General features: G+C 37.5%; 1 protein-coding gene across 1 annotated transcript; it reads left to right on the top strand.

The window, feature by feature from the left end:
* The first annotated feature begins 17,178 nt into the window (after window positions 1-17,178).
* Window positions 17,179-20,757, top strand: LOC108683185 (achaete-scute complex protein T8). The gene is made up of 3 exons (XM_018172478.2): window positions 17,179-18,366; window positions 18,575-18,706; window positions 18,831-20,757. The coding sequence occupies exon 1, from the start codon at window positions 17,203-17,205 to the stop codon at window positions 18,358-18,360; it is 1,158 nt and encodes a 385-aa protein (XP_018027967.1). The 5' UTR covers window positions 17,179-17,202; the 3' UTR covers window positions 18,361-18,366; window positions 18,575-18,706; window positions 18,831-20,757.
* Window positions 20,758-26,384: the final 5,627 nt, after the last annotated feature.

Here is a 26,384-nt window from a genome sequence, read left to right as displayed (position 1 = left end):
TGGGCGATTTCACGCATTAAATGGCTATCAAATGGGATAAAGAGATGATGGCGGATCAATAGCTTTTGATGGAAGTCTTTTGTCACAACATCCAAAGGAACAAAAAACACGGCGCTGCACCGGAGCTTGACAAGCCTTAAGCCTGCTATCACAATTTTCCTGTCCGATACAAAAGTTTGATGTTTAAAGGAAACTTTTAAGTCTTATAATCAGGTGATAAAGCTTCAGATTATCCTGACAAATAAATAAATAAATTTTATTACATGAAAAAAGTTTGAAACATATTATTAGGAAAGTTTGTGTATCGGTTTCCGATTTTGCACAAAATTCATTACTTTGAATTTCTGCTACCAGAATTTAACGTATCTCGTTCCTCGCTTGTTTCTAAAACGTAAACTCGATGTGCAAGCACTGCATTAATACTGCAAGAATTCTTTAGAACCCCCAACAATAAGAGGGAGCAAAAAAAACAACAAGCGCACCACGACCGCCGCCCGACGCAACAAAGAAACAACACCACAAGATACGCCCCATGGTCGGCGACATCTTGCCGTGATCGAGAATTCCCAGCATAGAACTTCACTCTAATTTTAAGTTTACTTTAATTTGTTAGTAGTGAAGCAAAAACTTGTAATCAAAATTAAGTAGGGATTTCCGTGGACTGCAATTGACATTCATTTATTTGAGTGTGATATAAGCAAAAATTACTTAGGAATGTTATAATAATATACAAGTTTCTGAAATAATTGAGTATGGCTCAATTATGCAATGAATTAGGACTTCAAATTATACTAAACCAAGCCTTCGAATGTTCTAAATCTGTCTTTGATTGAAAAGTTTTCTCAATTTAGATTCTCAAAATAAATTCTAAACTGAAAAAAAGACCCAATAGTACTTTTTATAATTTTTGAATCAGGTAAAAGTTCAAATTTAGATTTTATGATTTCAAAATCCACCGAAAGCAAAATCTGTCTGGGTCGTCCGAAGTCATTTCCAAAAAAGTTAATTAAAAGAAACAATTTCTGGTAATTACTGCAGGACTTGATTTTATTTCTACTCTATTAAACATTTATCGGTTGTAAAAAGATGCGTTTAATTAAACAGACGAGAAAATTGTACAAAATTCTAAGATAAGAGAAGCTTTGTATTTCAGTCTTAGCTGATATTATTATTTCACGAGGGTACTCTCCTCATTTATAAGCACGTTCCATTTCCATATCTTTGCATCGGAATATATTACGTAGGACTTATATAATAAATCCTTACTCTACGGGACACACAGAACATGCGGGCTTGTGGAAGACGAGGATGTTTTTCCGCCTATCTGACGAAACATGAATTTAAAGTCTCACAGAAATGGAATTATACCAAAACGTGAATTTAAAATTATAATATCAACAATTTAAAATGGTTCCAATATCGATCGATTTTCTTTCTTTACCAGTAAAGTGCAGAAGAAAGCTTAAAACGATACAAGGATTTCGTAACATCTTCACATTCCGACTTCATCACGATGTAGGAAATATCTGAATATCTTATGAAACAGGAATTTTATCATGAAAATTTCTCAACTATTTTTCTCACGAGTGAATAGTATATGAACTTCGCATCTTAACCTGTTAACAGAATGTTGACTTTTTCCATTCCAATCACGAATCTCCTCAAAATCCCTCGAATGCGAAAAAGAATTCCCAACTTCATCCAAGTAACTATGGACTATATTTGCCCTGCATATCAAACAATTTTATTGCATACTCATAGCGGACAAAGAGAATGTTAATGACCTCCATTGTTCTAGGTGACGAATAATAAACTTCTGTTTCTCTACCATAAAACTCGTCGCAATTGAACGAAAGACGAAGACTTGATCGTTCGAGCACTCAGCCCGCGTCGCGTGCTCGCTAGCGTGCACCTGGCCGGGCTGCCGACGGTCGCCACATATCACAATTAAAATTCACCTTCAATTTTTAATTTCTCCTGTTTTTGAACTGTAAATTTTGCCAAATTAAATTTAAATTTTCTACGTCTTCTTGGGGGATTTTTTGTTCAATGTTTTTTTCCATTACCTGCATATTTCTTTGTCAATTAAGTTGAAATTTCAATAAGCTGTGACCCCGCCAGCAGCACGCGCGGGCAGCTGCCGTTGCCGCGTGCTGGAGAATAAGATAAGCCTAAAAGCGACTAGCGTAGCTCTTATTTCCCCTTATATAAAGACTGTTATGCTTTGATCCATTAAATTCGACCGTGTTTTTAGTCTCATCTTCCCTGCTTATTTGTAAGAACTTACGGTTACAGCGTCACCGAATTTTTGAATACAATTATTGAAACGATATTGAGCAAGAAACGTGTACCTAAAAATTTCAATCTTTCAACCAAATACTGTCGTTTATTTCAATACTATGCATCCATTTTCGCAGCGCAATATTATTCAGTCTCAAAAAATAGTTATTTAAATGTTTCATAAGTAAACCCTTTCATCTGTTAAAGACATTTTTCAATCTGGCTTAGTGTAGAAATTCTCTAACTCATAATTGACACAAAATTGGCTGCCAGAAATTAATCCCTTTTCAAATAAAATATAAAAACTATATAATATCAATTAAATTCTTTCATTAGTATCAACTGTCAATAACCGCCAATTTTTTTAATAAACTTTGCTCCTAATTGTAATTTTTAACGCTAAAAAAGGTAAAACCTTACTTCAGTTTGCTGTGGATATTTCAATACTTAAATTGTGTCTGATTTGCTGTTCAGTTTTAATCGCAACAAACCATGACTGAGAATAAAATCTTGCCTGAATTTTGCAGTAGTAATTAGTCAAATTCAGAAAGTAATACCAATTAAAATAAGGATTGGAATAAAATATCTTGAGTTCTACTATACCAGGAGTTATTTCAACCTATTGGTTGAAATCTATTATTTGGTATTCACCAATAATCATCTTTTTAGACCATTCTTATATGCATCCATAAATACGAAAATGTAAAATCCTATTTACTCATGTCTATCTTTAAAATTTTCTCGTACAAATTATTACTTTTCGATGTGTGTACCTATTTTCTGCCATGGAAATATACACTGAGAACGAAGACAGCAGACAAGATGGATGGAAAATTATGCCGTGTAACTCAGGGTTTTCGCTAACACACAAATTTGAGAAGCAATTCACAAATGAGGTCTTGCACTGGAAAAAAGTTAGGATTCCATGAAATTTTAGGAAAATACTTCATGCAATCGTTCAGATGTTTAATAACAAGTGTCGTTCATGATGAGACTTTGAAGCATCGGTTTTATAATCAGTTTGTGCGTCGGAATTTTGTTATTCATGTTATATATTAATTTTATAAAACCACTCCATCACATCTTTGTGCAGAATCGTTCATTTTTTATCATGCATGATTTGCTAGCAGTCTTCTTCATCTTAAACTTATTTAAGAAAATGTATAAATGTTTACACTCAGCTATTATTTTTGACAGAGATCAGGCTGGGAGATGCTTCCGAAACCACAAATCTTGAAACAAATTAAAAATTCTTTATACTGAATGTACATTGTGTTCTTCTCAAATGTTTACTTAAGCTTCATTATTATTTTCAATATTTCACCTGTTGATCAAAAAAGCAGCTGTTTTAGAGTGTGTCGTTGCACCAGTTGCCTTTTTTACACCTGCTCCTAAACAATCCCTCGTCTACCTGTTGTTCTACTCACATCCTCTCCATCGATCGTCCTGCTGGTGCCCCATATAACTGAAGGTATCCGTGTCTCGCCGAGACCACCATTGTAATGGTCGATTGAATAATAAAAGTTTTATATTGGTGTAAAATAATTAAATATTCAGTGTGCAGCTAAGGAAAATCAATGGCAGATCAATAAAATCTGAATTAACAATATTCTTATCGATATTGACGAGCTCATTTATCTAAAAAATATCATTCTCGAATTTAAAAATAGTTTAAAACTTAAAATATTACACCGAAAATTATCCGATCTAGGAATGCAGCTTTCATAGTGGTTGTTGTTTGTTACCTTATGTCTGTTGCGACTATAGCTTCATTTTCTCGCACTTGTGCATGTCCGGGATCTGTTATATTTTAAGGAATGAACTCTTCTGTATCTCCCAACACTACCACTTACCTTGCATCTATTTTGCACCATCCCACTTTGTTCTATTTGCCACTCCCGGGCTCTCGCCCTCGCCAGGACGGAGCAACCTGTACTTCCGCTGCGCTGCACAACATCCGCTGTCTGGCGCCCGCAACACGAGACCTGCTGCCCGCCGCTGCCCGCCCGCCGCTGCCCGCCCGCCGCTGCCCGCCCGCCGCGCTACGGCTTCTGTCGTCACGGGCTCATCTTTCGAGCTCTGCTAGGAAACAGTTCTAATCAGAAATATATTTGTTCAGTATTGATTAATAATGATGTGCTATTATTGATTTTTTAAATATTCATGGAATATAAGTAAATATTTTAGAGAAACGGGGTAAACCAAAGAATTATTTTGCGGTAAAATCGCTTGTAGAATCACTACATTAAATCATGTATTAATTAACTTCTGCCCATACCGTATATTGTCCAACTTTTGTCAACGCAGCAGCAACACACCACACAGCAGTAACACAGCGCACAACAGCAACACACTACCACACGCCACCACACAACAGCATCAGTTCCAATCACAAATATATTTGCTCAGTATTGATTAATAACGATGTGCTATTATTATTGTTTTTAAATATTCATGAATATAAATATATATTGCAGTGAAATGGGGTATATTAAATGATTATTTTACAGTAACATCGCTTGTTCAATCACTTTATTGAATCATGTATTAATTAACTTCTGCCCATACCGTATATTGTCCAACTTTTGTCAACGCAGCAGCAACACAGCACATAGTAGCAACACACCACACAGCAGCATACAGCAGCAACACACCACACAGCAACACAGCCCACAGCAGCAACATAGCACACAGTAGCAACACACTACCACACGCCACCACACAGCACCACACAGCAGCAACACAGCACCACACAGCAGCAACACAGCAGGTGGGGGGTGTGGTGGTAGGTGCCAGGAGCGGCGTTCATTGTTGCAGCCTCAGCGGCAGCTGCCACGTGCCTGGGGAGGTGGGGAGGGGGAGGAGGAGGTTACTCGGGAGGGGGGGGAGGAGGAGGTTACTCGGGAGGGTGGGGAGGGGGAGGTTACTCATGGTGAAGCAAGGTTGAGTGAAAATGTTGTGTAGAACCTTAATACTCAAATAAGCAAGTTTGCACATTTAATTATGTTATTTTGAGGATTTCTTCTAAATAAGCTATTACTGTCACTTAAAAACTCATGTTGTGTAATGGCTATATCAGCAATTTTTTAATCTTAAAGTTGGAAATATCGTCCGGTTTTTTCTTAAAAATATATACCAGGGGCTGAACCATGCTAGTTCGCACAAATATTGCATGCAGAATTTAAACCTGCCACTTCTGATGATAGTAAGATGATATTGAGGCGCTTGATTAAAACACATAAAATTTATGGGCAATAATTAAACTTACATCACAAAATGTCTTGAATTCGAATAAACAAATGAAGAAAAAGCAGCGGCCGCTCGCTAGTCTCCGCCGCCACAAACCGACCATCGATGGACAGCCACTCGAGTTTTTAGTTCGCGGCTCAGACGGGATTTTTTACTTGGTCTTTCCTGTGGTCCCTCGCCGTTTGTAGTCCGGGCTCCCCAAGCCCATTCGGGCCGTCAATTACAAGAGTTTTTGTCTATGGTGATCCTTCTTTTTAGCTATTATGGATAATTAACATCATTTCCTGACGAATTTGCATTTCCTAAAATGACGTAATGCTTCTAATATTGTGCCGTGAATTGCAGAACATGCCTTCAGTATAAACAAGGTTCAGGAAGGAAATGACCTAGAGGGCATCATTCGGTAAAGATCACGTCATTTTCGAAAATTTAATTAGTTCGGACAATTATTGTCGAAACATCATACAGGTAGTTATTCTCGCCACAATTTTTTTTTAGAAATGAAACTGGATTCATATTGAATGTTCGGAACAAAATTTTATTTTACTAAATTCGTAATCTAGGTTGAGAATCTTCTCCACAACATAGATGAAGACGCTTTATTTGTGGACTTAGGCTTTAAGTTCACTGTGAAGAACGAACCTGAGCAGCAGCTGATACTATTTTATATGAGACATTTATATATCAAAGTTTCAGTGGGATATTCTTCATTTCTTGAAAGGAGTTCATGCGAACGCCCTATTTTTATTCATCTTTTTTTTCTTTTTGCGTTCGTATTCATGACTTGATATTGCATAATCTCAGTTCCCGATTCATTCCCATTGATTCCTGGTCCATTGGTAGCAGCTGGAAGTGTGCCGCTATTTAGACGAACTCCCACGGTTTTATTTGAGTATCCCCGCCCTTTGTGGGTCAGAGAATAGATTCCTAGTCGAGGAATACGACTGGGGATAGCGTGGGAAATTTCGGGGGTATCGTGAGAAATTTTAGGGGGGCCGTGGGAATTTTCGGGGGTAAGGTGGGAATTTATAATGGAAGTGTGCGGGAAAAAACCTGGTGGCAGTGCGCCCGACACTGGCTGCATGTTCCACGAGTATCGATCCCAGTGTGGTACAAATGTGGAACAAGAAATGTACGTGATTTATTCTAGAGAGAATAAGTGTAAAGATTACAATTAAAGATCATCCTTGCTTTGATCTTTGAGATCCAAAATTGTAATTGTTATTTCATTTATTGACGAATCAAGAATAAATAGTTCGCTCCGTTTTAAATATTCATGTTAAATTTCATTGATAATGCAAATGTTGGTTTTATTAAACTTTCTCTTGAATTTGGACTAAGTAAAAAGGAGAATATTCAAACTAAAATTTAGTCGGCATATCGAACTAAACTATGGCAAGGCCAATTCTCAATCCAAAAATATTAATCTCGCTTCAAATTTTAAATTTTGATTACCGCCTATTGTCATATAATGCTCGCAATATATATTTTCTTCAGAACGGCTGGAAAAATATCTTTTATTCGAAGGTATAAGTTATACAGGAGAATATAATCAACAAGTCTAAACACCTGCAATTATCTGTGTAAAATAAGTGGCGGTATAGCATCTCCGGCGAAGCCTATAGGCCTGGCAAACATTCGGTGCGGCGAATTGATCGCATCAAGGCAGCTAAGATGGAGTTTGCTAAACCCTTTATAGACTCAAGCATATCAATCAAGCAGCATGATCAGGACTGGAGCTCCTGAAACATCCTCCCGTGCACAGCAATGTTGATGCGCCTCTTCACAGATCTTGTTCAAGAGGAACAGTCATGGAATATAATGATGGATTACCGATCGACACATGGTATTCTTGCGGTAAACATCTCACGTCGACTGACACCGCTCGAAGTTCATGCGCTAACGGATGGTAGATGTTGCACAAAGAACCATTCTTAATGAGGATGCAAATCAGTTGACCGTGAGAAGTTTACTCGTCGTCCGGTCTTCTACTTTGCAAAGATGATAAACTAAACGTTAAAAAGGTCCTAGAGAAATATTACAATGTCCAGCAATGAGCTCAATGAGTTTTAGAATGACTGAAATGGTAGAGAAAAGCACAACGGTTGAAAAGTGACAGTGTTTAAGTTCTTAATGGTAATTAAAGTGATTGTATGTAAGTATTAAATGGTATTTAATCTGCAAAAATCTTCTTTGCATTGCTCATGACTATGATAGTCAATTCAAAAATTTCACCAACTTTTTTATTCAACGATATTTACGAAGCTTTTCATCGCAAATTTCAACATATTGGTCCGTATGGTCACTAATAAAGTGAACATATTGGTCCACAAATTTGATAATGAAGCATATAATGACCATTTCATGTCATTGAAAAGAGAATGAATATAAGCTGAAAAACCTTGTTTAGATACCTGGCTAAAAATGACAGCAGCCGGATGGATCAAGTTTAAACCGTGCCCAGGAGGTGTCACTGAACGTGACAGAGGAAACAGCGGAATAAGCAAAACCTGGTTTCCGTCCGGGCACGAGTATAAAACCTCAGTTGGAACGCCACGCTAAATCACGCTTGAGAGAACAGCCAATGTTTTAGGGAGGCTTCTAATCAATATCGGCGACACGAGCTTCCGGCTCCGGCAATTAGCTCGTATACGCGGATGCTTATCTTGCGCACACATAGCAATTCTAAGGTGGGGCAATCACCTTAGTGGGGCTCGATCACCAAAAATCGAAAAAAGTAAAATTAGTTGATTTAAATAAATTGATTATAATCAAATGTATACATCGAATCTTGAGAGGTAAAAACGGCCTGTGCGCCTCAGGATGCTCAGTTATTCAATACAAGATTTCTAGATGTGAAATCCATATGAATTTCCATCTGAAACCGAATTTTGATCAGAAATCCAGATTTAATTTCTACTCTTTGTAAGGTTTTCAGAAAAAATCTACGTGAATTTTCCAATGTTGCTGTGCAATCTGTTCAAGAAATTAATGAAGCCTCAAATGATGGATGTCCAAACCCCAGGCGTACAAGAATATGTCGGGAAGATTTTTTCTCTCCCTCAAATAAAGTCTAAACATAATTAGTAGATTCACTTGCTGTTGTCACATATCCGTTAATTTGAGGTGCCCGATAACCGCCGATGGATTTAAATGTAGCAAGTAGATACATTGAAAATTGTTATGTAAATAAATTCTTTTAAATGGTTGAATAACAAGAAATAATTTTAATCATCTAATTTCGTCTGATGGAGATGGTGTCAAGATGAAATATCATCGATATCTTTACTATTACATTTTTGCTCAAATTAAATAACAGTGACGCTCCTAAACCAGACATAAGAACAACTGGCTACTAAAACTATCATGATTAGATAACAAAATCAAAACTGCTCCCGAATCGACTACTTGCACGAATAATTTTTGTCTCTTACAAAGAGTGATGCACGACACACGTCTATCTTATAACACACGTCTATCTTATAACACACGTCTATACTCTCATAATATATGTGCCGGATATTCCGAGCCCAGTTTTGCTTGCGCTTGAATTTATTATCCACCATTTTATACGAAGAGAAAAGATCCAGTAAAATCTGATTTGTTATTGACTGTTATCAAGACTTGAACTGGGATCACGATTGCATGCAAGATAATGATTGCAACGCTGTGAATAAATAAGAACCATGAAAAATTGATCTCTACGTTTTAACCAGTGCGACTTTACACAAATGTTAACGCACAATACATTTAAAATCAATCATTTTTTCGAATAGAACGGAAACCATGCCAATATTATGACTTAATTCTACGCTATTTTGGCGCACGCACCAACGCCTGACCAATGCAGTCCATTTATTTTGCGGTATCCGGTGAGGCGGCGTGTAAATATCATTGCAATTTTGCCGGGCTTTGTCGCGTCGTAATTGCCCAAGAAATCAAGGCTGGCACGAATAAATAAAAATTATATACAAACTGGACCGTTGTAAATATTCCACTGTAAGTATAACTCACAAGTGACGCATTTAGGGCAAATACCTGAAAGCATTGTGATCGACAATTGTTAATTTCATATCAAATGTAATTACACAACATTTGCGCCTTTGCAAACATTTTAATAGTAATTTATTCAGGCCAAGTTTCCCTATAAAGGTTAACTATTCGCAAAAATATACATTTTTTACATGATTTAATTTAAATATAGGGCACATTATTGTGGAGATTGCTAGGTAAAAAGCATCCGCTAGGATGCTTTTTTAAAGCTCATTTAACGCGAGCATACAACAGCGCTCCTCTATATTGCTTGGTCAAGGTCTCTGCAATTCAGTGAGGGCGTTTTTCACTGAATGGGCCGCTAAAATCTAGGTCAGGAATTTCCGATCAAGCGTCACGAAACTGCGATATGTGCTTATAATGCAATGAGCCACGCAACACTGTTGCCGACATAGTGCATTGTTTGGAAGAGCTTCAACACACAGTACTGCATGTTGAAACTTAGATGCTCGTTAACATTTAGATGCTTCTGAAAAGCGCGCGCATATCTCTAAATTATAGCAAGAAGATGGAAATGACAACATAAGAATTTTTTAATTATTTTAATTATTTAAAAAACATTGATGCTAGAGACGCGTTTCTTCAATTAAAATGTCTAGAAATCATCACTCAATCCGCTATCGTTGCATTCGATAGAGAAATGCCATATAAGACACTGTTTGCTTATGTCTACCATTTAAGTCCCTAATGTTTAGCACAAGTTTCATCATTTCATCTTCCTTAATAATAATTGTCCAACGGCACATGTTTATTATCACTGGCAGTATTGAATACACGAAGCACTGACGCGCTACGCTCCCAATAGAGCGTTAGGCAACAATTAGATCTTGGCTGTCAAAATAATTACATATTCCTGACTGAACTCGTAATGACTTCATCAGAAGACGATCACGTATTTCGACTGTTCTGTGAGAGTTGTGAGATCCCTCACGCTGTGAACCCCTGATGCTGAATGTGAGGGGAATGCCATTTAATTGTGAGGAAAGTCTTACCATATAATTTATTTAAGCTTCGAGCTGTTAACGAACAATCTTTCCGCGTAAATCAAGTTTAAGAATTAAAATACGCCACGATTAAGGTATAAACAAATTTTGGAACATATGCATATTGTGCTATAAAAAGATTTAAAACTGTACAAATATACACCCTAAATGTTTACATTTCCTTTAATATACGTGACCGTTGACGGTCACTCTCATAATATTAGGCATAAACCGCATATTAAACCGCGAAGATCATTCGAGGGGTTAAGCCAACTGATGTTTCCATTAGTGAGGCCGCCAGTGAGTGCAGCTGCATGTAAATAGCCTTTGTAGGTGATGGTATAATCGATTGAATTAAATACGAATGAAAAATTTATTTGAATAATAACTTAGTTTCAGGTCAGAAGTGGACAAACCGTAACATTTTCGTCGAGGTTCACAAACAACAATTCTCATGTTCCATGTGCAACATTTGCCGATTAAAAAAAACGTTTATTCGTCTTTAGCAGATCGTCGAATGAACTTTTGGGTCAAAAATATTTTGGGTTGACGCGATTTACTTTCAACATTATTATAGTGGCTGCTGAAAATAAATTTAAGTAATTGTTTGGTAATTATATTTGGATTACTTTTTCATGAATTTATTGAAAACGTAATTACTAATTCAAGATACAATGATGATGTTACATTTAAATCAGATACTGAAAGTTTCAAATTTAAACCTCAGTCTAATCATTTGGAAAATCATTATATTTAAATTTGTTAAAAAAGGTAGAAAGTATTTTCAAGTTATTTTCTCCGTCATGCAAATCCTGGCAGAATTATGAAAAAAAAAATTGTAATCCAATATTGGCATTATAACTTAAGATTTAGGTGCAACATTTGGAATAATTATCTAGTTATACGAAAATTTTGTCAAAATCTGAGACTAAAATCTTTGAAAGGAATGACCTTATATGAAAAATTTTTACATATACTGAAATGCGTGTAAATTCAAGAAACCTTGAAAAAACTTCCATTGTTGAAAGACTGACCAGCGCCACATTTAGAAATATCTTCTATCTGGTGTTCCAGGCAGGGTGTGGTCGTCGGGTGCCGGCGTTCCCAGACGCTCGCAGGTAAGCAACAGATGGTCGACAGCGCTGGGCTCCTGAGAACCCTGCCATGACTGTACGCTGGTCCACACGCCTCCTCGGCCTCCAGCACTCAGTCCTTACCTTTAAAAACCTTTAATGAGGCATCGATAGGAACTTCTTAATATGTGAATCTATAATAAACTAGAAGAATTTAATGAGAACGTAAAAATGATTAGTTGATATGTTCACTTAATTAGCTTGCAAAAATCGGCGGTCCTAACATTAAAAATTTGTAAGATGATCCTGATCTTAACTTTTTAATACGTGAATCTATGATAAACTACAAGAACTTAATGAGAAAGTAATAATGAAGCTTTAATATGTTCTCTCAATAAAGCTCCGAAAAATATGCGATCCTTAGATTAAAAAATCTATAACATGATCCTGATCTTGACTTTTTAATACGTGAATCTCTAATGAACTGGAAGAACTTAATAAGGCCTTTATAATGTATTTTAATATGTTTACCCAATTAGTTTTAAAAATCTTATGAATACCAAATATTAAAGTTCTAATAAAGCCATTCTCTCAAATTAACATATCCTCAATCATTCCAAACCACGGTTATTGTCTTAAAAATTTCTTTGCCACTTGTAGACCAATGTCACCTCATTATTATGTAAATACGGATTTTAAATTTTCATGTGCTCTTATATTCAGCTTATAAATTATCACCTAAGTTTGTTATGGCGCGTATTCGTCATGGTAAGATTTCCGACGCTGATGTCTCCTTAATTTTCCCTTTCATGATTTTCATTTTCTATGTATATTTTTCTTCAATTTAGAGATTTCCAACATAATCTTCAATATACGCTCAAGGTTTGTTACCTGGAAATCATATGAAGGCAGGAATTATTTAACTCTCATTGCGTTCAATTAATTTTTTCTACAGAGTCCGTCATAAGATGTTGGTGTGAATTACATCTCATTTTCTAGCAGAAAAAGTTGGCATGGTTTGAAAGCTCATCAAAGAGACTTGAAACCCTGACCACACAACTTGAATTTATTATTACTTTACTGCAGAGCCAGAAATTTCATTAGTTTGGAAAATGGTGCAAAAATAATATTATTCACACCTTGTTTGAAGTTGAGCCTTTATGTCACTTTTAAGCCATATTCAAACAGTTTTAAATTTTAAAAATTAAAACTTTATCGCGATGCTCCATATTTACTTCAAGGCAGTTCCCAGCGGACATCAGTGATCGAGTTTAAAAGTGTTTCATTATTCCATTATTATTCATAATCGTGTACTCCTTTCATCTTCCATAATTATAGTTTTTCATGCGTTTTTTTCAGGTTCATTGAGGGTGGAACGCTGAGAAGTTCTCCAGGCTTCCGTTCCTTGCTCTCAATTGCTGCACAGGGAACGGTAGCGACAAAATTACTGTCATTTTCTACGGCTGTCCCAACGCAAAGGCTCCGTGACGGCCTCCCTCTTTCTTCCACGATACCCCAAATTATTTCAGCATCTACTATTTGTTTCATCTTATTTCTAAGCTTCTTTCTTGTATTCCATACCATCGGTAGCTCAACTTTCCACTTTCTCTTTAGTTCTTGTACATGACTTCAGGGAGCTCGATCGTATCAATCATATTTAAACATCTGCTTTGATTGCTTTCTAGTTCTTTCCTTATCAAGACATCTTCAGGTTGTCTCTAACGTCCCATTGCTGGCATGGTTCAGTGGGGTCAACTTTCCCCCATTCTCCAACTACCAACGAGTTTGCCCTAAAAGCAAAGAACTTGCTCTCCCATTCTTAAAAAAATAACATTTTATTAAAATAATCTTTTTGCATGTATCTGGAGAAGACCATTTGCTTACTGTGATCTAGTACTCCTACACTATAGGAGTATATTAATTGCAAGGTATTTTTCCTCTCGGTCGACTATACAGTTGATTAGGTATTGATTCTCCCCCACAGATCGAGGCGTTTAATAACACTTGTTGTTTTCTCGCTCTCTAGGGAAGATGGCTGTAAAACTGGTCTTTTTAAAATTTTGCTGGAGAATATACTCTTATTTTAGTTAAACTGTATAAAATTCTTACTGGTCTTGATCTCTCTCTGCAGGAGAAAACCACTAGAAATTACCTGGACTTCGTGTTCCAGTTAACCACCGTCGTGCTCTCTAAATCCGTGGGCTTCTTTAATTAATTATTTATTTAATTATTTATTATAGTGGTAATGACCTGCACTGCAAGAAACTTCATAGTATTTGGTTCACCAATCTCTGATTTTACTAACGTTCAATTTCATGTATAATTTATTTATTCCCTCATTGATGGAAAATCTCTAATGATAATGGCGGTTCAATCATTATACTATCCGCCACTAATTCTAAATCAAATTAGTGATCAGCAAAATTTATCACTTTTCCAAAACAAATTATTTTTGTATTCAATTGAACCTATAGAGAGAAAAGACTGCAATATGCCGTCAGCCCAGCGGATGCTGCATTTTCTTATCACTTACTTCCAGCAAAAATATATGACAACTTAATTGTAAGCATTCGCCAATTCAATACTTCCATTTTTTCCACCTAGTTTATAGGCAATTTTATAGCATTTCAGGTGGATAATATTTGCGGTTGGTAAATAGATCTTCCAAGCATACATGCCACCTCATGATAATGCATCGCACGCATCGTAACAATGCTATTATTAGCCGAGTCCAAGTAGAAGCTTCAAGTTGAAGTTCCAAGTGTGTAAGCATAAAGTTGGAGATGCAAGATGAAGCATCAAGTTGAAGTTCCAAGTTTGTAAGCATAAAGTTGGAGATTCAAGATGAAGCATCAAGTTGAAGCATTAAGTCGAAGTTCCAAGTTGAGGCATTAAGTTGAAGTTCCATATTGAAGTATTATGTTGAAGTTCCAAGTTAGAGCATTAAATTGAAGTTCTAAGTTGAAGCATTAAGTTAAAATACCAAGTTCAAGCATCAAGTTGAAGCTCTCTCGTGAGCTCACGCCGACCGAGGATCGCGTCTCGGCTTACGGGCGCTGAAGCGACCGTGTCTGAGGCGCATATGTTGCCAGTGACCACATGGCAGGAAGTCCCGGGCTACATGAGTGTACCCTTAGGGTATAGAGGAGTACATTGCCCCTAGCACTTCCCACTACCTAGCACTCACTTCCATGTCTACTTTCTCTCCTTGCTTCTTCCTCACTCCAACTTTTTATCTCTTTCCATTGTGGGTTTTGTTTCTATCTCTCCTAACTTTCCTTCCAGTGAAGTTTTATCGGTCTGTATATCAGAGTTCAGTGGTATAATAATATTATAGCGCGATTGTAGATGACTGCTTTTAGGTTGACGTGAAATAATTATTATTAGAACATTCTGAAACGTATTGCATTTACATACGTGGAGGAGAAAGCACGCCGAACACATACAATCTGCTTAAATTTAATACTACCAATATAATACCAGAATTGTTTTATCTGGGACATAACATCTAGGTAGCTCGAGAATCTGTAAGAAATGTTGGTGCGAGTCCAGCCAAGCGTTATACCAAACCGCCTCGCTCGCGCTCGCGTGTCTGGAAGAGCTGCGTCGTAAGCTCACTGGAACGTCGACCTTTTTGAAGTTCCCGATAGTATAATTTTCGGTATTAGTTAGGCGCCTTTGGGAAAAGTATTATTACAGTTAGATCAGAGATTTGAATAGGTATAACTATTCCTAATAAGAAAAATCAGTATAAAATGCTGAAGTTTTAATTCTCTTATTTATTGATAGTGTGGACAGGCGATATGTGCATGGCGACGAATGTTTCTTCACAGATCAACTTCGTCATTTTAAAAATTTTAATAAATATTGAAGTAACTTACGGATGTATTTGAAACGAGCTGCCCGGAGAGACATTTTTCAAAACAATTTACAATTACGTACAAACCAAAAGCCTTGAGCAGCGACGTTATTATTGCAAGCCCTAGTGACACGGTGACGGACGCATGTCGTGCAGCAGGGCTTGTCCGCGTCTCCGGATGCGTGGCATTACCGTGTGAAGTTACGAAGAGCGCCGTATCTGCCGCGCGCACGCCACGCTTCCCTTAGTGCTGCTGTGTCGCCCGTTCTCCCTACCACTTCCCCCTCATAATCATCCCTCCCCCCTTCCTCTTCCTTCCTACCCCCTCTAAACGAACTCCACTTCCACACATCTCTGCCACATCCTGTGCAGCGTCGCGCTCATGCTCTCGTGCACAGCTCTCGCACGCGCCAAACTTGACACGCGTTTCGGAACTCAGGCTCCAGTTACTATTTTTATACCCATACATCTATTGAAAAACTCTAACCATTATTCCATAGAAGTAAAATCATTGAAATTTCTAGTTTCTGTTTTCCTCGCCACACGTCGGCATCAAGACCTCAGATCTCCAATATTCATTGAAATAAGATCATTGAAAACTACGACCATTCAACTAAGACAAAAGCCCAGTTCTTACCGTATTGCGAATTTACAACGTCGAATTTAACATTTGATTGATCGCCATCACTTTTGCGTCGATTCTATATGCGATTTGGATACAAACGGACGCAAATGTCTATCCAAGTACGCCTTTAAATTTTTGGGACTTTCTTTGATTTTCTGTGACTTGGTTTGAACCAAGTATGAATTCTATTCAAAAATCGAATTCACGCGGTTTTCCTCCCATTAATGCTATTATATAGTTATTTTAATAAACCATACATAGTAATTTTTTTATCTTGCCGTGCAAACGTCTATATTTAGAGTAGGAAATTTTCCGTAAATCAAAGCAACAAATAGTGAAAATTTTTAAATGTATAATTTACCTTGCATTAAAATGTATAGATCGAGAATAAATTCATCGTTTCAAAACTGATGTGAATTGCGAAGAAATGCGAAGGTGGAAGGCCCTCATAAAATTTTAGCATCTGCTTCACCATTATCCTTCATTGCAGGTTGTTTGGTGCAGGTGGACGTCGTGCAGGTGGTGATGCAGGTGGTCGCTCTACTGGCTCATAGTGGCAGTAAGGTGGTGATGTGCAGGTGTGATATCTACTGACGGTGGTGGTGGTTGCTGCCTGTCCCTCACGAACAAGACAGACGTCGCTGCCGCAGCCTGCGTAAGGGCTTGGGAGTGGAGGGAGAGGAGAAGGTGAGTGGGGATTGAGAAGGGGGTGGAAAGTACTGGGGTGAGGTTGAGGGTGGAGAGGTGAAGGATTCACTGAGGATTCGGGCACGCGCCACCCGCAATGCCGAGACTCCGCCCACTGGACGTGTGTCAACCTTAACGCTTTTTATTGCAATTTTCGCAGATAACGCTGGTGATAAGACAATCGATGAATAGAAGAACCTTCAATGCGTAGTGTTAATCAGTGATACCTTTGACGGACAAATAACGCTTGCATATTGTTCAACGAAAATAAATATTGAACGTGTGATCGAGTGGCGCGAGACGCGCGTGAGCCGCAGGAGTACAAGTAGCTGTGCGTGAGCTGCGGGTTGGTTAGTAGTTGCTCAGCGCTGTGTGGTAGAGGTGCGCGCCGCCATGGCTCCAGTCACCAGCTCACAACGTCTTGTTCCCATTAGGCCATCGCCTTTAAAGAGTGCATCCAGTGAGAAAAATACCATAGGAACAGTGTCTTGTGGTGCAACAACCATGAAAAGCAGCGCTAAGAGAAAATTATCTGATTTAGGTGCTCAAGACGGGAAGTGCAAACGTCTGAATACGGGAGGAAGCAAGTCGTCTCAGTCAAGCTCCATGGGACGCCGGAACGCCCGAGAAAGGAACCGAGTGAAGCAAGTTAACAACAGTTTCGTGACTCTCCGCCAACACATACCTGGAGCTTCTAAGGCTAAGAAAATCAGTAAAGTCGAGACTTTGAAACAAGCAACCGATTATATAAGGAGTTTACAAAGGCTTCTTGAAGAACACGATGCCATGCTTACCATGAGTGAGAAAAATCAATTCTCATCTGGCCAGTCTAGAAACACAGTGGTAAAATCGGAAGTTCCTCAAGAGTACGTGCAGCAATTACCACAACTCAATACTCCCGGGAGTGTTGTTATTCCCCAGCATGATAACTCCCCAGCTCCCGAGCAAGCCAGTATTTTTACGTCATATTATTACCCTGAGAACATTTCTCCGGTATCACCATTAGTTTATCCTTTAAATGACGTTAATCAAGTTCCGCTGTCCTCTGATGATGCTTCAATTTTCAGCGCTGATGTGAAACTCACCCCCGCGCAATCTTTTACCTCCACTATTACTCTGCCCACAAGTGACACATATTCTACTATCATGACGCCTTCAACTCCAGTCTCTCAAATATCTTTCTCGCTGCCTCCTTCCACCCCATACTCCAACACTTCCGTGTCTTATCCAATAACCGTCACTTATTCGCCTAGTTCCATACCCACACAATCTCCGAACCCTGGAACAACTTTCTCACCAGGATCGCTGTCACAATCACCAAGTTCATCACCGGCAGCTATCAACGCGCCCGATATTTCTCCGGTCTACGCTCACAGTTTCGAGGAGAGCAAGCCTTCCCTAATTCAAGCAAGAAATTTTATTATTCCCGCGTCCGAACTTCCATATTGTTACACTCCCGAAATGACCACAATCGATATTGATAAGGCAACGGCTACCACCCATGCTGATCTCGAGCTTCTTGACGCCATTGCCTTCTGGCAGGATTGCTAATAGATCGTAAGTGTTGGTTTTGCATTTCTCAACAAAATCCTCCGTATATACCTAACGATTAAAAGCAATTCTGTACAAACAGCATATCATCATTTATTATATTGCTCTTTTTTCATAACAAAATGTTCTTCTACTAATGTTACGTGCCTATATATATCGGAATATGATTCAATTATTAACTGCGTGATTAACGATCCATTTTTTTCATTTTCAGAAATCGCAACGAAGACTTCCCAAAAAATTGTCAGAGGTCTGTCTCTTTCGCAAATAAAGCGGGAGAGTCATCTTCGGTGGTTAATATGGGCGTCTTCGATTGCAGTTGTCATCGTTGTATTTAAACCAGTCGGTGAGTTAATTAATCATTTATGGATAAAATCAAAAGTTGTTATCAATTTTGTAGTGTATCGTCTTTTCATGTTTACTATTGTTTTCGTAAACTCCTTGCTAATGCCTTTATTATTTTTTTGCAGAATCATCTAGTCGCATTCCTCTGCGACTGTCCAGTGTGCGCTGAAATCGCTTCAAGACTCATCAAGACATCTTGATCTCATCCTCTTGGAAAGTCTCAAATTGTAGTCCATAAGATTATTCAAAACGTGCGCTGTATATGACATTTTCTATGGAGTTTTTGAGTGTTGTTTACTTACGAGTCAAAGAAAGTATTTTTTGGAGACCGCTAAGTTAACCTGCAATGTTGTGAATTTTAATATACTCATATGTCGAAGCATTCCAATCTATTATAAGTTAAATATATAGTATTAAAGTAGATTGAAAATTTCCCTAAGGCACGTTTGTACCGCTGTGGAAAATCTACGGATCTCTGATGTGAACTTTGAGTTACTAACGTGTGAATAGATATTGTTATCTAAGTACTAAGGACTCACTGAGGAGATCGTTTGGAAGAGTTTACTGTACTTAGTAGTTGATTTTAATGTTAAGGGCACTCGCAAGCTTTGACACGGAGCATGTTTTAGCCTCATTAGTTTATTCGATGTTGCTAATGAATGAATTTTAACAGAGGTAGAGTAATTACGAAATCATCTAAAAGTTCCTTCACTTGAGGAAATATCCGGCAGACAAATGTTGAAGATGCATTTAAAGTTGATACGTAGTGCGTAGAATATATGAGGCGAGTCAAACAATTCAAAATGTGCTTTGTATTTGAATTTCTTCATGTTGTTTAAAATGACTTGAACCTTAACTATGTTTTACTCAATTAATTTAAAGCCAAATACGTCTTAGTCACGCATTACCTGATTGCTCAAAACATTTGGTCTCGTTTTGATAAGTTGGCTGTATGGGCTCAAAGACATATATGAACGGCCCGTCGAAGTAAGGATTATTTATGATAAGAATGACCGTCCTTGAAAACAGACTATGTCTCGGCTTGTTTAGTTATAGGTTTATTTCTTGTGTCCATTTGATGGAGACCAAACATTCCAGTAACGCAACTTTAATACGAAATATCAGTGGCTTAACGATCTTTGTTACGAATAACCTCTATGCAAATAGTAACTATACCTGCAAACCTCACAGTCTTGTATATCGAGATATTCCTCATCTGAATTCTTTTCTTAATCTGTGAGGTACATTATTTTATCTTGATTTCTAATTGGCTCAATCGCCATCAATTTTTCTCCTCAGTAGATGAAGCAGTGGTCAAGTGAAGAAGCATACAGTTTTCAAGCTTATACTTGTAGTGACGCTTCTCAGTCATTAATTATGCGTTGCAAGCCAGAGTTAGAAAAAAATATCTAGTTAAACGACCGGCAAATGTATCGCGATGTACGTTAGCATTACTGCAGTAGAATCCTCGTGAATAATCCTTTATTAAAGAAAGTCCTGAAGTAATAGTCTGCGAAGTTGCAACATACTCTTTGTACCCTAGACGAGTTGGGTTAAGATTTACAATGACTATGTTCATTTTGCAGTTGATTTTTTCGCCGAAGTTTACTGATGAGACGCTCGAACTTTCCAATCACCTCTCCCCAACAAATTATGCCCGAAAACTTGTATTTACGATTGTTATTTTCCTCTTTTGCTACACCAGCCTGAATGCCTACGCGCATGTCCCATTTCAAATCTGTGCTCCAGAATCTATGCGTGTATTTTTAACACGTGCGTGTACCGGATAAAAAATCCGCACTATATTTGAATCGAGACAATGTAATTATTTGTTCAGCGCAGCATATCTACGGAAAGAAATTCAATGCAATCACTTGTTTTTGGTCCTACGTGACAGGCATATTCTTGACACGGTGTAGTTTCTCACACCATGTTGCAATACATGTTATCTGAGTTGTCGCCTTTCTTATGTACTCTTCTACCCTGAGTGCCTTAACACGTTCAAGTTTATTACTGTACAAATATATTGGCATTATTGTAATAAATATTATATATTCCACTGATTTTTGTTCTCCTTTTGTCGTTAAAGTGAGAAAAGTCTTATAAACGCTCCTACCTACGCGCTTGAAAACTGCGTTAATTTTATGAATTTCAAAGAATAAATGTGATCTTATGTTTTTCATGGGCAACATAATGTTAAGCTAAAGTCAATGGAATTTGTAGTAGGGATAAAATCATGTCTATTTATTTCACTTGAAATAAATAGTTCTAGCAAAAGCTATTCCGCCTTGTGAGACGTTATTTGTGATATTCATCTATAAAATGATAAATTACCTAATTTACTTTGTGACTTTGAGACTATTAAAAACTTACTTGCATTATTGAGCAATATCTACACCAAAATCAGATAAAGAATCAATCATTACGGTCCTTCTGCTTAGGAAATACCATAACTTCCCAGTGAAAATTTACAGACGCGTCAGTTTCTGATTTGGAGTACCAGAAGCTGGGGCTACTCTAAATTTTGTTAGGGTTCCATCACGCGATGGATCACTATTTGTCGCGCGTTGCAGTCTCTCGGTATCGACCAGTTCACTTGACTTGCTAAGCGAAACATTCATCCGCTACAAATTGCAAATAAAATTCTGCCTTATTCATTATATGAGAAAATTATCTGTATAGAGTTATGTTTTTTGACAAAATGCTATCAATTTTAAATTGGAACAATTTAAAAAGTTAATTAAATAATGATTTAAAAATTTGAAATAAATTAAATTTAAATTAGCTTTCAGAGACGTAGACCAGCTACTTCACTGAGATTATAGTTTATTGGCCCACTAATACAATATATGTATTAACTAGCATTCACTCCATAACTGGTCCAGGTACATCTTTCATTTCTTCAAATCAAATCGTTCAGAGCTGCATTTTCATTTTGAGTGCTCTGTAACGTTGCTTAGGGCGTTTAGTTTTAAATCAGTTATACATATTTTCATAATATTTTATAGATTCCAATTTATGTTTTCCTTAATTTCAAACTTTTTCGGAAATCATTGTCATTCTCTCGATAATTTTCACAATAAATAATACAAATAATAATAAGGTGTGCTATTCACACTATCCCGTATTCTTCCATAGCATCGATACATCGAGGTCATTATTCTTCCTTATTTTGACTGAGGTTAAATAGGAACCTTTAGATAGGCCGGTTCTGAAGTGACCATCCTGTTTGTAGGCCGCACTGTGGGGCTCACAATTAATGGGATTAAAATCACGGGTCATTTATTCAGCCCACAGCCCAGCCTTCGGAAGAAAGTCCGAAAATTAGAGACTTCAATTGCCTTTAGAAAAATTGAAATAAATTGAAATTTTATTTATTTTTAAATTCAAGAATAATTGGTCCCAATATAAAAAATAAAAATTCTCAATTTCTTTCTTGATCGAATAAAACAATTAATTCAAAATTGGATAGCCGATAATTTTAGGAACACTAATTCAATATTTTGAAGCCATATATCTCATATATCGATGTGCTTTGGTGGGATTGATAATCATGATATACAATCAAGCCACTATTCTAGATGTTCTTCGTTGTTTATAACCAAGAAAGTATTGTATTAAGAGTATTCGTTCCTATCAACAACAATATTTTGAAAAGCACTTGGAAAATAAAACGCATTCCAATTTCAAACATCGTCAATACAATTGGAATAGATAGTTTTTAAAAATATAAATTCAATTAATTGGTGCAGGCATCAGGGAACACGCAGCTCGACTGCGCGCAGTGCGCACGGTCGCGCCAGGTGACCTGCTTTGCCCGCACAAACAGGGGGAACTTTTCCAAAGACCGCGCTGGTCCGCACGCACGTGTAAGGAATGGAAGGAAGTCCAAATAATGCGTAAGCTCTTTTAGAATTAGGGCGGAAATATATGCATGTCAAGGCAGCTGTGTCGGCCTGCGCTCCATATCGAGGGCCACTGAGCTTAGAAATGTGAAATGTACAATAGTAAATAATATAATTCAGTCATAATTCAAGACCAAAAGGCTCAAATTGAAATTACTTTTGGTAAGAATGCATTTACAATAAGGCAGAGAACACTTCAGTTGTCGCAAACTTAGAAGATGTTTCCAGAATTGGACGATTTCGCCAGTCAGGGAAACACTTTCAGAGACTCAGGTGATGTTCTCGATGGGAATTCGTATGTTATTAGCGATTGGTATGCTTAGGTTCATGCATCAGATAAATTTCGCATGTAAAACCGATATTCTCTTTCAGAATTTAGCAGCGAATACATATATACTAATAAAATGTTACTATCACAATTAGTACCAATAGTAATCTATCCCACGCCCTGGAAAGAAAAATATCACAAAAATTACACCATCTTTTCAACTATATTCAAATATTTAGTTCAGCATTCTACCATCATTGACCACCCAGCTTGAATTCATCAATGCAAGTTTTCCCGGCAGCGATGAAATTCTATTTCAATTCACTTCTTCTGTAGCTTGTTATTTACAGTATATCGGGCATGTTATATCAGAGGTCTCTCCGTGAACCCGATAAAAAAATAATGGTCTCTTCTCTGACACAGATTGGTCCTCGATAGATCTCGCTCTTGTACCAATCTTTACATCGGTACAAATCTGTGTCAATTAAAGTCTGACAATTTTCTGGTGGTCTTTGATTGAAATCAACACTAGAATGGTCGTGCAGGGTCGTAAGGGATGGACTCAAAAGGAAGTTCAGGAGAGTGAATTGGTCATAAGTCACCGGCATGTAGGGGGATCTCATATGTAACCGCCAGTAGAATTGTGCTCACTGTAAATTAGTGAGAACTAGTGGCTGAAGATTTTGCCTTGGTTAATTGGACAGTTGTTAGTTAGTTTTAAAAAAGGGTCGTACCTAAAATTAATAGTGAGCTGATCGTAATGACTTAAAATTCTAACTTGTCGACACCACGAATTTGATCGAATGCGCTTCGGAACTATCAATATGGGAATAGTCCTTACGTTACCAAATGCGAACACGAAGTTAATTATTCAATGAACGAACATGTCTTCAACTTTGCATTAAAAAATTATTACGTTGTACTAAGCACAGACAGAATATGTTTGTAAAGGGTGGGAGTTGCCCGCGTGAGGTATAAGTGTGGACAACATGGGTGCATTGGAGCTTGTAACGAGCTCATCATGGATGCAAATATATGCATGGCGTACACCTATGGATGACTTCCCACCGTGAAGGTAGCCCTCATTACGCATCGATAAAAAATGATGACCATCACCCCGAGAGAGTCATTACGGACAGTACCGATTTAATAATGCATTGACTTTCGATTAAAAAGAATCAAATCAAGCAGGAGGCTGCGGTATTTCGGTGTCATGATCGAGCCACTGCATGACGGAACACATTTTTGATTCTGGTAAGACTGAGAGACTATGATGCCTTCTTGGATTTTAATGAAGTATTTGATTCGTCGTTGTGTTTATTATTTAAACTTTGAGTAGGTAGTAATAATCGTATAAGAGTATAGTAATCGTATAAGAAAATTTTTCTGCCAATTTTTATACGTCATGCCAGATAATGAAAAAATTTCAAACTAAATAATATTTATTTTAGAACGACTTGTTTTGATTGAATTCCGAATTAAGTAGACATTAAAAATTTGAAATAAATTGTAATTTTCTAGTGATAGAAGGAAACCTCGATTTATTAAAAATTTTAAAATGAGGTTTTAATACCATTACACCAATATATTAAGCTGTGCCAGACTTTAAACATAAACACTCCCTTAAATTGATAATAGATTTAGCGTTAGTAATATCCAAGTACTATTAATTTTTGAAAATAATTTCCCACGATACTATTTTATTCAAATGAGTTACATATTATTTTAGGATTTGTTTTATTGTACTCAGTGAACTTATTCAATCTATGCTAATTACATAAATTTGTAACATGTCAACAATATGGTTACAATATTCTTCCATATGTCGATCGCTAATTCTCAAAGCATTTGTTAATTATATGCTCGTGGGTTGTCACATTCATTACAGAAACCCCCAACAAATCTAACTTCACCCACGACGCCCACAACTGATCAGTAAATAAGACAACATCGTCCATCATGCACGGTTCGAACCCAAATTACGAACTCCGTATTATTGACTCATTACGATCTGGACCAATACACGGCAGGCCGGCATCCAACTTTTGTGTAATTGACGCCGTGGACCCTTCATTGTGTTCGTTCAGCCATCAGTTAGCATCCATCACTAAGCCTCGTGCTCCAGACAATCATAAACCACATTAAACTTAGAACACTGGCCATCGGTGGACACAACATGGCCGCTCAATACATGATTTGGTGATATTTTGTAATGCGGTGGGCAGAAAGTTATGTTCCATATTAAACTATACACTCAACGGTAGGGGCCAACTTCTTACGTAAAGATATACGTGTATATATTGATGATGATGAGAATTTTAATCACCGTTCCCATTAATGCAATAAAATGATGATGTAGAAGTTTTCTGCACAATAATTTTAAAAGTAATTAGAGGATTTGTTGAAAATCGGCGTAGAGTATTAAGTGCAGCACAGGCTTTCCTCAGAGCTGGAAGCTCTCATATCTTAACTATTTCTTACATAGAATGAAACAGCTCAATATCTTTGATTATAATTCCACGTCATTGCTCATACTTTTAGTTCGTCGGAATCCCACATTAACCTGTAGTAACTGATAGGCTAGGTGACTTAAATATTCCATTCACATCATGAATCTTAAGACTAACCAATTAGCCTCGCGCAAAGACATGCACAGTTGAGAACATTAAAAAATGCGACGTCAATGAATCTCCACGGCAGTATCACCGAGGCAGCATGCATCCTTCCCACTCATTCCCACCTCCGTTATGAAGGTATATAGCGTAACGACAATTTTTCCTGAAAACAAAGCCAAAATCTGGTGCATTACAAAGGTCTTAACCCGCTCAGGGAGGCTCAGTTCCGCGGCAAACATGGGCACGGTGAGGCGCATTAAAGCTACACGAATTTGAGAGGATCTCAAGACTAAGATGCTACAAGCAAAGCTTCGAAATGAGGCTAGATCGGTAGTCGGTGAGACTTACTAGAACTTATAGAACCGAAACGTATCCGCCCAAAGAGAAGTATACACGTGTGTAGAGATAGAAGACTAGGGCAGCTCAACTGTAAACGGAAGACTAGGTAATTTGTGAAGACAGCGTTATGTTATATTGACAGCGTTATGTTATCTTTTCGTGAAATGTTCGCATTCAGTTTATAAATTCAATTACAAGTTATGATATGAGATTTAGTTATAAAAAAACGATTAAATTATTTGAATAATACTTAATACCTGATTTTATGCTCCGTATTCTTAACTGAATTAACTGACAACAATTAAATTTTAGCCAATAATTTATAATCCATAGACTGGAAACAAAATGAACGCTCTCTCCCCACACCGCAAAGGAGCTGCACTCCGACAAGGAAGAGGCTTGCGAGTGGCAGTGTATTAGCTAGGCTACAGCGCCCTTTGGTCATTAGCATCTGAAGACAATCTCTGTTAATTGCTGGGTTTCAGCAAGAAACGTTGCTGCGGATGTCAAAACACGTGTAAGCTCCAAGCTTATCCATTGATCTTTCCATGT

This window comes from Hyalella azteca, unplaced genomic scaffold, assembly GCF_000764305.2.
Source record: "Hyalella azteca isolate HAZT.00-mixed unplaced genomic scaffold, Hazt_2.0.2 contig1557, whole genome shotgun sequence".
Taxonomy (NCBI): Eukaryota; Metazoa; Arthropoda; class Malacostraca; order Amphipoda; family Hyalellidae; genus Hyalella; species Hyalella azteca.
This window is presented reverse-complemented; position numbering and strand designations above follow the sequence as displayed.